Below are 13,524 nucleotides of genomic sequence, written 5' to 3'. Positions count from 1 at the left end.
TGAAGGGCACCATGTTAGATCTTGCCCTTTGAAGAAGAAGCAAAAAGGGAAGCGGCCTCAAGCTCAAACTCATATTCAACCTCAAGTTGAAGAAATTCTACTTCCCAAGAAGAATCAAGCCAATGCTCCCATTGTGGAGAAATCTAGTGAGAAGAAGGAGAAGAAAAGAACTTGCTACATATGTCGTGAGAAGGGCCACATCTCCTCTTTTTGTACTATTGGTACCTCATCCAACTCTATCTCCATTGATGATGTTTATTCTCTTTGTAAGGATGAGGGTGGCAATGTGTTTGCCAAATATGTTGGTGCTCAAAGTGGTGTCAAGAAAAGAACCATTTGGGTTGCCAAGCCTATTGTGACTAACCTCTTAGGACCCAACTTAGTTGGGGACCAACAATCCAAAACTTGATCAATAGGTGCTTGTTGGAGGGCATTGGAGACTTGGCTACATTAGGAAGAATTAAGGGATCTTCATCATTTATATTATCTCAAGCCAAGTCTTTTGGTTATCTTGCTTCTATCATATATTCAATGTTCCTCCTTGCGGTAACATGTTCTCAACTCATTTATATTGAAAGTTACTCGCCCCTTTGCATGTGTTAGTTTTTGTTTCTAACATGTGTTTGTATATGTTGTGTTTCCTATTTGATTTTCTTGAGAAATCAAGTCTATGCATGTTGGGTTGCACACCATGTATTTGTGTTTGTGTATGAGCCACTTTGCATCTTGTTGTATCTTATATGGCTCTTATGAGCGATTAATGGACTATCCCATTTTGGGGGAGTGATATTTCTTTGAGAATTTCATGATCCTAACAATGTGTGTACATGAGGAATATCACTTAGAATTGATATTTCAAGATTATCTAGTCTCTATGTGGTATGTCATCTTCATAAGAAATTCAAATTCTAATGTCCATTAATATCTCTAGTTGGATCTTATTTGCATGTTGTGAAAATAAATTCCTTATCACATTATGGGGGAGTAATAAGCTTTGTGCATATTACAAGCCTAGGAAATGTGAACATTTGAGGTTGTGTCACATAGAATTGATATTGTAAATTATCTCTCATGTGTGACATGTTTTCTCAAACAAGTTCCAATTTGCTTAAATGGCTTCATTGCTAATATCTTTGTGGATCTTATTTGTGAAAGTTTTTCTTAGCATGGTTTTTCACAATGTGTTCCTCAATACATTTTTGGAAAACCATATGCTTCAAGTCATACTATTAATTGCTTTGCATGTTGGTAGCAATACTATTAATTGCTTTGCATGTTGGTATGAATACTATTAATTGCTTTGCATGTTGGTATGAATACTATTAATTGCTTTGCATGTTGGTATGAATACTATTAATTGCCTTGCATGTTGGTATGACTAAATGAAGCTTTCAAGAAACTATATTTGCATGATGGTTAACTCTTATCTTTTACCATATGCTTTGTTCGTTGTAAATATGATCTTATGTATACTTACAAACTACCACCGGGAAATATTTCCTAATACCTCTTGTCCTAGGACAATTGGTAATCAATTATGAGGTAGATATTTATTGATCATATCTACATTGGCTCTTGTATTTATATTGCCTTAGTTATTGCCATGAATTTGTTGTGTTTTGACTCCCATGTGTCTTCCTTGCATCTTATGGATCTAAGTTGTCTATTCAAACGTTCTTAGCATTGTTAGAAGATATAGGTAGCATGATGATCCTAGTTTTGTGCATTTTGTATTCATATAAAAAATCCTAGATAATGCACCGAACTTGGGGGAGCTCTTCTATATTATTAGAATGCTTAACATCTCTTGATCTTTATCAAAAATATGGTTTTGGGAGACATAAAATTTTCTTTTTGGTACTTTGTGCCATCATAAAAAGTTTCGAGGGTTTGGTTTATTTGTTGGAACCTTGCTCTCTTGGGAGTTGGTTATCTCATTCCTTTGTGCTTAGGCTTAATTAGCTTCTTATAATGAGATAAGTCTTTGGAGTCAATCTTGTGTTGATTTGATTCTTTGATATAATTTGGGCAACCATTGTCTCTTGATTTATTTGGTGTTTTATCCAAATTGTATCTTCATTTGGTTTTTGAAAGTATTGTGCATGCATATTTAATATATGTATATCTTATGGCATGTGTCACTTTCTTTGATCCAATATGTAGGGTAAACTCCATCAAATCCTAATTTGGCTAAGATGTGCATGAAATTTAATTTCATATCTATATGCACATAAAATTGTGGAGTTTGTCCTATATGTTGTAGTGTGTCTAACTACTTCGGACCCAATTAGTTTGGGGACCATTTTGTACTTACCTTTGTGTTAGGTACAATGGATATGCATTGAATGCTTGTCTCACTCTTGGAAAGAAGTGGTGACTCAATGGTAACTTGAGGCAAGCTAGGATGGTCAACAAACACATATCTACTACATCCACACCAATGCTATCTTGGTAACAAGTATCTTATCATGCATACTTTTCTTGTATCCAACCTTATGGTTGTATCTTGGCATGAATCTCTTGATTTGCAAATGTTGTGCTTCTTGCAAAAGTCTTAATGAAACCTCTTTATTGTGAATGTGAGTAATTTGAGATGAGTGCATTTGTTGGGAAGTATTTTAAATCATGCTCATGATTCATCCATCCCAACTATGTCTATCTAGCAATTTTATTGCATATCAATTCATCAAGGCTCTCACGTGTGCAATATAGATGAAAGTGCAAATTTAGTTATTTATTTTGGTATCCTCGTTTGTGATACTTGTTACCTTTCTCAAATGCATCCCAACTATCTTCTATCCCTTGTTGATATTTGTGATGTATTTTAGATGTTTGTGGTTGAAGTTCATGAATGTACAATAAGATAAAATTGAGCCTTTGGCCATGCTATTAAGCAAAAATTCTTATTGGTATATTGCATGACTTCGTCTTGGATATCATGCTATATGTCTTGTGTGTCTATTTTGTGTGTGCATGTTTCTTTGTGGATAATTATCTTAGTGATTTTGTCCACTTAGAGAAACTTATACACATAAGAGATGATGCATCTCCATTTAATATCTTATTTATTTGTCGCATGTTGATTGGTCATGCTAAGCAATATAAGTCATTGAAGACTATGATGATGTTTTTTGCTCATCCATATAATAGTCTTATAATATGCTTTGTCATGTCTTTCACATATCCTCTTGGTTGAGCCTTTTTATTATGGTGCCTCTTACTTGTTGCTCAACTATTTGTTTGTTGCAAGTGTTTAGCTTACTTTTCTATCTATGATCTATTACAAATGTTTGTGTTTTAAATGAGGGAGTGAGGATTCCATGTTATGCATATTGTATTCAAATGCAACATTTTATTTTATGCATGTACATTGGGGAGCTTCATCATTTGATTTAGAACACTATCTTGTGGTGATCATTAGAGTTTGATTCACTTGGTATCTTTTGTTTTTGAATGATATTATGGGAGTGATGATTCCATGTTTGTGCACTTTATACTCCAATGCAAATTGTCTAGTTTTGTGCACAAACCTTGGGGAGCTTCCTCATATTATTTAGAGCAATCTTCTTGATCTTATCATAATATCTATCTTTCTTTTGGTATCCTCTTTGTGGTTCATTTGGTTGCTTGCTTCATTTGTTGAAGCTTCTAGACTTTGTTATCCTTTTGCAATCTTTGATCCTATCTATAGTGTGATTCCTTCCGAATATTCGTCATTGGATATGTGCGTTTGATTCCACTCAAATTATGAGAAATGCACACGCTATGGAGGAACTCTCACTATATTGGCCTTCTAAATTTTTCACCCATTTCGGCAATTGGTGCCAATGGGGGAGAAGTTTGGAGGGTTTAAGAGAATTTGGTTATGTCTTTGCTTTGTGCTTAAGCTTGTGCCTTTATTGCATTGCATCTTGTTGCTTTGCATAGTTGAATATTTAGAGGAAACACCACTAGGCTTTGAATGCCAATATATGCAATGAAAGTCAAGATCATTCACACATGCATATATTATGGGGGAGTTTGCTCTATATATTCAACTTATTTGTTACTTAAATTCCTTATATAAACCCTCTCAAAGAGATTGTCATCAATTACCAAAATGGGGGAGATTGAAAGTGCATGGAGTCCCCATGTGTGGTTTTGGTAATTAATGACAATCCCTATGGACTAATGTTTGCATTGAGTTATATTTGTAGGAGTTGTCCATAGGCAATTCTTGAACCATATGTTGGCTTCAAGGTTGCAATAAGAAGAAATTGATGAAGGATATCAAGTGTCAAGTATGTCTTGAAGATGAAGATGAAGTGAGCCCTCAAGTTACTTCAAGACATCAACATGATGAAGAATGAAGAAATGAAGTGCAAGTTCAAGATGAGCCATCTCGAAGAGTTCATAAGCTTAAAGCTTGCCATGGAGAAATGATGTGCAAGTTCAAGATGAGCCATCTCGAAGAGATCCTTTGCTTGAGTCTTTCCATCCACATGGTGGTCATGGTTATGCGAAGATGCGCCGAAGAAGAAGCTCTCCCATGGTGGTTTATGGGGGAGCAATCTACAAGACTTCGTCAAGCAAGCACAAGCAAGAAAGGCGTTCCATCTTGTTGAGGTCAAGATCGTCGTCATCAAGCTCAAGTGGAATGCGCAAGTATAAGGTTTGCTCTTGATAGGGTTTCTTTCTCACCGGTCTCATAGTGTAGTTGGAGACCGGTTTATAGTTTAGTTGCCGTACTATCAAGAGGGCTCTCGAGTGAGTAACTCGATCGTATCGTTCGGAGAGAGCTCAAACCTTTGCATCCTTGCATCATATTTCTTGGTTGTTATTTGGACCTTATCCATGTGATGTTTTAGAGCTTGTGTTTATTCTCATGACAAGCTCTAGTTCATCAAGAATGGTTTTTGCACGGGCAACTTGTTGCATTTTCAAGATTGGAGGTTTTACCGGTATGTCTTTTTTAGATAGGTCAAACCTTTCATCATTTGTTTCTATCCTCCCTTGTTGTACTATGATGATTTCCTGCATGAACTTGTAGAGCTTGTTCCTAGCTTTAAAACAAGCCCAAGATCATCAAAATCGGAGTCCGGATGCTAAAGTTATGCCCGTTTCAGTTTGATGTTTCTGCCAGTTTTCAGGGGGGCGGATATTCCGGCCCAAGTTTGGGGCGGATAATCCGGCCCCCCGGAAAAATCCGGTTTTTGGACAAATCCGGGCAAATATCCGGCCAAATGTCCGGCCCCCATCCTGAGAGCAGTTTTCTCATGTCCTTAGCCGTTTTTCGGGGCCCGGATATTTTGCAAATATCCGGCCCGGAAAATCCGGCCTGAGCTGACCCAAACGGTCATATTTCGATGGGAGGGGGTATTTAAGCCCCCCTTCTTCCTCCTTGGGCAGCTACCTCTTCCCATTTGTGCTCTCCACCATTGTTGACCTTGAGAGCTTCCCTTTCCCTCTACTCCTCCTATGCTTCTTGAATCTTTTTGAGGGAAAAGGAAGAGGAGATCTAGATCTACATTCCTACCAATCAAATCCCTCTCTTTGTGAGGGGAATCCACTAGATCTAGATCTTGGAGAAATTTGGTGTTCCTCCTCTTATTTGTTCTTCCTCTCTTATTCCCCCAATAGCTTTTGTAGCTTTGTTGGAATTTGAGAGAGAAGGACTTGAGCATCTTTGTGGTGTTCTTGCCATTGCATTTGGTGCATCGGTTTGAGTTCTCCACGGTGATTCGTGGAGGTGAAAGCAAGAAGGTTGTTACTCTTGGGTTCTTGGAACCCTAGACGGATTCTAGGCCTTTGTGGCATCTTAGTGGTGTTCTTGGGGACTCCAATTAAGTTGTGGAGAATCTTTAAGGGCAAGGCCTTTGTGGCATCTTTGTGGTGTTCTTGGGGACTCCAATTAAGTTGTGGAGAATCTTCAAGGGCAAGGCCTTTGTGGCATCTTTGTGGTGTTCTTGGGGACTCCAATTAAGTTGTGGAGAATCTTCAAGGGCAAGGCCTTTGTGGCAATTTGTTGGGAGCCTCCAATTAAGTTGTGGAGATAGCCCCAAGCTTTGTGCGGGTTCGGTGACCTTCCTAAGGTCCCATAGTGGATCGAGGACATCCCTTTTGGTGGGAATTCTCGAGGAGAATACGGTGGCCCTCGTGCATTTGGAGTGACTTGTCCTCCACACCGCTCCAACGGAGAGTAGCACTCGCAAGAGTGTGAACTTCGGGCTACATCGTTGTCTCCGCGTCACTTCGGTTATTCCTATACCCGAGCTCTTTACTTATGCACTTTACTTTGTGATAGCCATCGTGCTTGAAGTTATATATATATCGTGCTATCACATAAGTTGCTTGTCTTGCTTAGCATAAGTTGTTGGTACACATATGTGAACCATTGCTTAGAATAAGTTGTTGGTGCACATAGGTGAACCATAGTTTATAGGCTTTGGGCTTGACAAAGTAAACGCTAGTTTTATTCCGCATTTGTTAAGCCCATCTCGTAAAAGTTTTAAATCGCCTATTCACCCCCCCCCCCTCTAGGCGACATCCGTGTCCTTTCAGTAACGACGCATTACGCCGCCGCCGTCGAGACCGCAAGGTCTAGGTTTTCACCCGGAGCCGTCCCGCAGGGAGGATGCCCACAACGACGCCCCCAAGAGGGTTGCGACACCCGCAGGCATCGCCGTCGCTGGCGCCGAGGCGCTGAGATTTCGCCCGGAAGCATCCTCACACCACGCCCGGAGAACTTAGCCGCCCGTAGCCACCGAGGTAGGTTTCCGAAACAAGATCTGGGAGCTACCAAAGCCGAAGCGCCGTCAACCCCAGGAACACCCATTGTCCGCTCCACGCCATCCGCATGACCGAAGAGTGGGACCACCACCACCGCAACGTTGCCCGCCGTAGAGCCAACCGTGCAGTCCGCCTTCCGGGGCCGCCGCCCCGGCATCCCACGAGCTCGAGCCCATGACCTAGCCACCACGCGGCAACGCCGACGGATTGGACAGGGTAGGCCAACACCATAGCTAACAGTCATCTGGGCCATCGCTAGTTAGGGGAGGTGATCCGCCCTGCTGCACTCATGGTGCCCACCGTCCGGTCGTGGTAAGACTACCAATTAGGCCTAGATCGGGCCCGACCGCCGCTGTGCCCGAACAGGCCCCATTAGACGTGCTACCGCGCTGCTATGCCCACGTCGCCGATGCCATCCAACCGCAGCTCGTGCCGAGCCTACCCATGCCGCCACCTGCAGCACCACCATGTGTTAGGCGAGATGCCAAGAGCGGCGTCACCGCGACCTCACTCCTCGCAAGACGGCCCCGACCGAGGCCGCACACCGCCGCAAAGGAGCACCCCGCCGCAACGCCGGGGACATAGTTGCACCGTAACCGACGCCACCACGCCGCCGATCAAGCCCGTCACTTTGTCGGCATCCAAGAACTCGCCTTTGAACGCCGGCAAGAACATCCGACGCCTCGCCCGAGCAAGATCGGGGACGAACGCAGAGCTGCCCGGGCCGCCAGATCTGGACCCTCCTGGCCCAGACCTAGATCCGGCCGCAGTGCAGCCCGGAGGGTGCCCCCCCGGCGGTGGCCCGCCTGCCAGCCCGCCCGGCCATGGTCAGTGACCACCAGGCCCAGATCGGGGCCCAGCTGCCGCGTCCTGCGCCGTGTCGCCAGGCTGCCCCCTCCGTCGCCGCGCTGCGCCGCCACCTCCTTCGCCATGAGCCGCCGCCGCCATGCCTTGCCGTCGTCACCCCAGGTCCATGACTTTTTATAATTAACCATCAAATTCAAGCTTAGATCATGGTTGACACTATCGCGATACAGATTGTACTATATTACGATACTACGGTCCTCCCGAACTGAAACGATATGTATCGTACTGTGTATGTTAATCTGATGGTATCATTGTTAGAGTGTGACACAATGCCTAGAATCGATAGTATCTCGATATTTTTTTTGCAACAAGCCACTCGTGGACAAAATAGGAAGCAATAAACTGCTCAGTTAAGACAATTTGAAGAAATTGTTATCCTTTTGGCGGCGGCGAACCTTGTAACCACATAAGAGCTCTTGTTTCACAATGTGGAACTAAAAACCTACTATTGTAGTATTTACCACCTCTGCATCACTCATGGGCCTGGGGTGGAGGTGTGTTGGATGCTACAACTCCAGATCGTGCTAGTTACAAGATAATGTACATGTGCAATTGGCAATAATCACCAGTACGTAATAACAAGAATATTTCATGATGCTACCTAGAAAAATATGTATGGTAATCTATTCAAAATATGTTACATAATACATAAATTAATTATATTTTGGAGAAATAAATATTATAGTATCATGATACTATGATACGATACTGTCAACGGCAAGACGATATGATACCACCTAAGATCCCGATACTGCAACATTGGCTCAGTGGGGCGACTCCGGAGGCACCACCGCCGAGAACCTAGGAGGCCCTTCCGTGCCTCACCGTTCGCCTCGCCGGCGGACGGCGGTGGCGAGGCGTCTCCGTTTGTTTTGTTTATTTTTTCAGCCTTTGATCGGGTCGGCGCCGTCCAGTATCCCGGCATCACGATCTGGCGGCTGGCCTCGCCGCTCTGCCGATCTGGCTGCCGCCGGCTTCACGATCTGGTTGCCGCCGGCTTTGGCCTTGCGATCTGGCCGCTGCTGGTCTTTCGATCTGGCTGGTCGCCGGCCTTCTAATCTGCAAGTCATCGTGCCGCGGATCAGCTGCATCGTTACAAGATCTTGTGCATGGCCAAACCATCGGTTGAGTATTGTGTAGATCGGAAGCTGTCTACCTAGCTTGCCTGCGCACTGTGGCCTCCTGACTGCTCATAGCGGGTCACGTAGGGGCTGCTCGATCGGCATGAATATAGATGGTGGTTCTCGGATCTCTCTCGCACCAAGACGAAGATCTTCCTTATGGATGTCTGTCTGGATTTGGCTGGATGTTGAGTTTCGAAAGGCTCCACTGGCAAATGTAAGAGTGCTTATGCCTAGAGTTTGCTAGTTTGGGAGGTATTCGGTCGTGCGTACTCATGCTTTTATTCCAACCATTTGATTCTGGAGGGAGCGACGCGAAGCTCTCTTCTGCGTTGCCAGGAGATGACATTCTGGTCCATGGTGTATCAGAGATGGAGAATTTTTGAAGGACGGATTGGAGGACTAGCAGCGGAGTATCGAGTCATGGTATTGTTGAGGGATTTTCTTGGTATTCTGGGTCTCGTAACAACAGTATGCAAGTGGGGGCAACATCACAGGTGAAGTTGAGAGTCTTACCTTTCAGGGTGAAAATCCAAGATCTGGCCTTAATTTGTAGTGTTTGGCAATAGTTTTGTTGAAGGCAGTGTTTTGAGAGCGTGAACTATCTCCAGGGTGAAAACCTAGGATCTTTTGATCAAGCGACGATGGCGCTTGTGCACTGTTCCCTTTTTAGAGGTGTTGCTTGTCGAGAGCCTGGATTTCAGGTGATGTCTTGGTGGTGGTTGTCCTGTTGTTGTTAGGACTGGAGTACCGTAACGGAACTTCTTTTGCTTAATTATTTTTGGTTGTGTGAATCCGTACTACCATTAGGGTACTGCGTTGTTGCAGAAATTGGTATCTATCCGTATTAATATATTCTCTTTATTAAAAAGGAAAGTTTCGAGTTACGGGTTGTGATGGGCTTCGAGGCCCAAATAATAATACTCCACTGCATAGAGAGCAAAAGGCCCACTTAGACTTGTCCACCTTGCCAGTACACTGGCAGAGAGTTCCAGTCATCCAACAACGCCAGTCGGCCGCTCCATTCCCGCTTCTCTTCTCCAAACCCTCGAGAACCTTCCAGAAGGACGCTCCGCAACCCTCGCCCTCTCCTCTGCCCCCATGGCCGCATCGGCGTCGGCGCCGGCCGCCGAGCCCCAGAAGCAGCTCCTGTCCATCATCCGCGACTTCGCCGCCGAGAAGTCCCACGGCGGTAAGCGCTCCGACTCCCCTCCCTCGCCGCCCCGCCACGCCGTAAGCACCTAGGGTTTCGCGCGCGCGCGCCCTCGCCTGACCCAGACCGCGCCTCCGCCTCGGACTGCAGAGCGCACGGTGTCGGGCCTGAAGCGGCGCCTCGACGACGTGCTCGCGGCGGCCGACGCGGCCACGGCGGAGCTCGAGGCCGCCAAGCGCGCGCGGGAGGCCGCGGAGACGGACCTGCGCGGGACCCAGGTGCAGGCCTCCATCGCCGCCGCCACCATCCAGGCGCTCGAGGTACCTCCCTCCCTCCCCAGTTTACTACTACCCAGTTCGCCTGATTTGGTTTCGATTTCGGCGTGTTTTGGCGCGTGCAGACGACCATCTCGCATCTCCAGGAGGAGATCGCCAAGGTGGGCTCCGAGCTGGAGGAACTTAAGGTCAGAAATCTCTCAAATCGCAGCCAACCAGGCTCCTAAATCCTACTAGTCTCTGTTGCTTTAACATGACACGCTTGTGTGCTTTTGATGCTGTGCGTATGTATGATTGGCGCGCGTCGGTGGGGTTGCGCTATTGGTGCTTGATGTAATGTCTCTACAGAGCAAGGAAGACAGCGAGAGGTGAGCAGGATGAACGCTCTGTACTGGCTGTTTCTCTTGTGCTGCTCCAGTAGTAGGAATTAATGTAGGATAGTGTTTCTGGCAGCGGCTAACATTTTCATGGTTGTTTCAGAGACGAGTTCATCAGCCAGATGGTTGAAATGAATGCAAGGATAAGGTATGCGTTTTTTTGTTGTTGTTGCCTGCGACAACTCCATGTCGTTTCCTGCATGTGCAACCAGCTGTAGTTGGTGCTGCATCTGTTGTTTGCTGGTATTGTAGAAGACCATGGTCATCAGCTGGCCGAGTACTGCACTCATGCCTGTTCAAACTAACAATGAGGCTTACTCACGTCGGCATGGTTGGGCCCCAGATGTAGGGAGACTGACAAACTCATTTGAGAATCACACTTAGGTGGTGATCCTAAAAAGTTGTTTCTGTGGCTGGACTGTGGTTTGGTGATGTAATAAGTAGCTTTTGTTGCGGTGAACTTTGTTTTGGTGCCTGCTTTTTCCTATAGTTTGTTTTATGTTAAACTTTGTAAAACTGGGCGGGGACGGTGGAGCTTGTTACTTCATTATGTGTGGATCTCGAAATTACTGTGATATATGAAGTCTGGTGCAGTGTTTCTCCATATTTCAGTAATTGTTTTAACATGGGGAGCTTCATTTAATTATAACCTTGTAAAGATAGGAAACAACTCTTATTGAGGAACACTGCTAAGTTATTTTTAATTCTTCAAAAAAGTCTAACAGAATCACCTCTCTGCTTTTCCTTGTTTATGTCCATTTGGTACTATTTGCTTTACTTGCTAGCTGAAACTTATGTTGGAAATTTATTGTACGCAAAATATCTTGTGGTAAACTATGTTTCTCCTTTGCAGGCAATTTCAACAGATGGCTTCTGTTGAATTAGCAAGGAAATGCTCTGAAGTGTCAACAGATGGTGAGCAAGGCAAGGCAGGAGATGGTAATCAAGGCAAGGGAACAGATGGTAAGCATTGTAACTTTGTTTTCTTGAATCCCTTAAGAAGGGGTTCCTGTTAATTTGCAGCATCCGTTTTATTTCTCCTTCATTGCTTATACATAGTTGTTTATTTTCTTTTATAGAAAATGAACTATGGATATTGTACTTCTATGTTATGCATTAATATTGTCTTTAGTCGGGTCAATCTGGTGTTCTGTTGTGCTGTAGAAGACTAAGATTGCACATAATAAGGAGATGGCTGATAAGATGCTATTTAATTATATTTCTCCATGATAGTATAAATTTGTGATTGAAGATAAAGAAAAACTTCAGAATGCTCGTTTCAGTGTTGTGTATATACTCCCTCCGTTCCATATTAGTTAGTCGCTGATTTTGTAAAACTTCCGACAACTAATAATATGGAACATAGGGAGTACTTACGGATCTAAATTGCTTCTGGGAATACAAGTTACTGTGGTCTTTGTTCTTTTGTGACTATTTTGTTAACTGTGTTTTCTGCAAATGTGTAAAGGATATGAATTGCATGACAGAGCTCCCATTTGATTTTATGATTTTTCATCAGTGTATTTTGCTGTATAGACATGTTATCTTGTTTCCGCTTAGAGTGAAATGTTCACCTTGGCAGGTCATAATGTGAGCGACAAAAATCAAACTGCTGAATCAGAAGATATGGTGACAGATCTGGCTGATAAGTTGAGCAGTATTGAGGCTGAGATGCATGCCTTGGAGGAAGAGTATCAAAAGGATCTGCTTGATCATAAACAGGTGTTTCTCCATTCCTCCACCCAAAATTGTGGTATTGCAGAAGCTTTTAATGTATGGGATGCTGTTACACTTGTTTAGTTCATGAGAGCATCGATGATAAACAACTAATGTGGAAGACCACAACATGTTCGTGTGAGGCTAATACCCTCTTTACGTCACCAAACTAAAATTTACATGCTGTGAACCTGTGTGCCTAGGCGTGTGAGTATTATGTGCATTTATCTTCATAGATAAAAAAAATAATATGATGTTGTTCATCAAAGGTGCAAAATATATAATAGCCCGGGTAGGCACGTATTCTGATTAAAAAAAAGTACCTCTGTCCTAAAATATAAGATGTTCTTGTAGGCTGTTTTAGCCTACCAAAATGTCTTATATTTCCAAGAAACTTGTGCATGATAAAAACATTAGAACTAAAGGAATTCCAAAGGTTTGGTCGGCCTGCAGGTACTGAGGCTAACGTTGATGCTACTGCTGTATAGGCCAGAGAGAACTAGTTCCAAGTTATAGTGCTTCTCATAATGTTTTCTAAAACAAAACACTTGTTTTTTTACATGTTTGATATTAAGAACTCTTTCCGTAATTATTTTTGTTGCCTTGTTTTTCAGGTCTGTCAGGAACTGGCTGATGTCCAAGCAAAGAGAGCTCTAATAGAGGCTGTGATGGATGAGACGAAGCAGTTGCAGGAGGTCGGGGGATATCCTTTTTACCGGCTGTCTCAGTAGTTATTTCACTACGTTTGTGCATTTATACACGCTTCTGGTCCGTCTTCCTCAGTGAGTGTTCCCAGAAGCTTTCCTTGACTGGGCACAAGCGCGTGGCGGAAATGGAGAAAGTGCTCAATTCAGTTGCCGAGGAGCTGCAGAGGCGGTACATGTGCCCTGGCTGCGGTACCAACAACATGGGTGGGATGGAGGAGGAGGCGGCGCGGACGTCTTCCAACTAACTAGACAGCGCAGAGCTTGATGTACATTGGCAGGATCAGTAGGTTGGTATGAGCTCCAGTAAAAGTTGTTGGTTGATCATCCGGCTATACCCTTTGGCAGAGATCGTTGCATACGATTACAGTGAAGCCCCTATAACATTGTTTTAACGCCTTCTGTGATCACTACGAATACATGGCTTGTATCTGTTTCTTGGATGTACATCGAATGGGTCAATAGCAAGAAACCCTCTTTTTCTTCTTATGGGCTCATGCATGAGACGGTATACCCTACTATGAGTGAAATCGACCTGGCTTA

At 44.0% G+C, this 13,524-nt stretch overlaps 1 protein-coding gene across 1 annotated transcript; it reads left to right on the top strand.

Annotated features, from left to right (window-relative positions):
• The first annotated feature begins 9,739 nt into the window (after nucleotides 1-9,739).
• Nucleotides 9,740-13,470, top strand: LOC127317447 (uncharacterized). Its single transcript, XM_051348006.2, has 9 exons — nucleotides 9,740-9,948; nucleotides 10,060-10,229; nucleotides 10,310-10,372; nucleotides 10,533-10,552; nucleotides 10,665-10,709; nucleotides 11,415-11,524; nucleotides 12,144-12,283; nucleotides 12,892-12,980; nucleotides 13,097-13,470. The coding sequence occupies exons 1-9, from the start codon at nucleotides 9,858-9,860 to the stop codon at nucleotides 13,227-13,229; spliced, it is 861 nt and encodes a 286-aa protein (XP_051203966.1). The 5' UTR covers nucleotides 9,740-9,857; the 3' UTR covers nucleotides 13,230-13,470.
• Nucleotides 13,471-13,524: the final 54 nt, after the last annotated feature.

Source organism: Lolium perenne, chromosome 7 (genome assembly GCF_019359855.2).
Source record: "Lolium perenne isolate Kyuss_39 chromosome 7, Kyuss_2.0, whole genome shotgun sequence".
In the NCBI taxonomy this organism is placed as follows: Eukaryota; Viridiplantae; Streptophyta; class Magnoliopsida; order Poales; family Poaceae; genus Lolium; species Lolium perenne.
This window is presented reverse-complemented; position numbering and strand designations above follow the sequence as displayed.

Excerpts from the sequence above, each read along its gene's own strand:
- LOC127317447 (XM_051348006.2), top strand. The coding sequence starts at position 9,858 with ATGGCCGCATCGGCGTCGGCGCCGGCCGCCGAGCCCCAGAAGCAGCTC. Across the intron at positions 10,230-10,309 it reads CCACCATCCAGGCGCTCGAG|ACGACCATCTCGCATCTCCA; the intron begins GTACCTCCCTCC and ends TGGCGCGTGCAG. Across the intron at positions 10,553-10,664 it reads AGCAAGGAAGACAGCGAGAG|AGACGAGTTCATCAGCCAGA; the intron begins GTGAGCAGGATG and ends TGGTTGTTTCAG.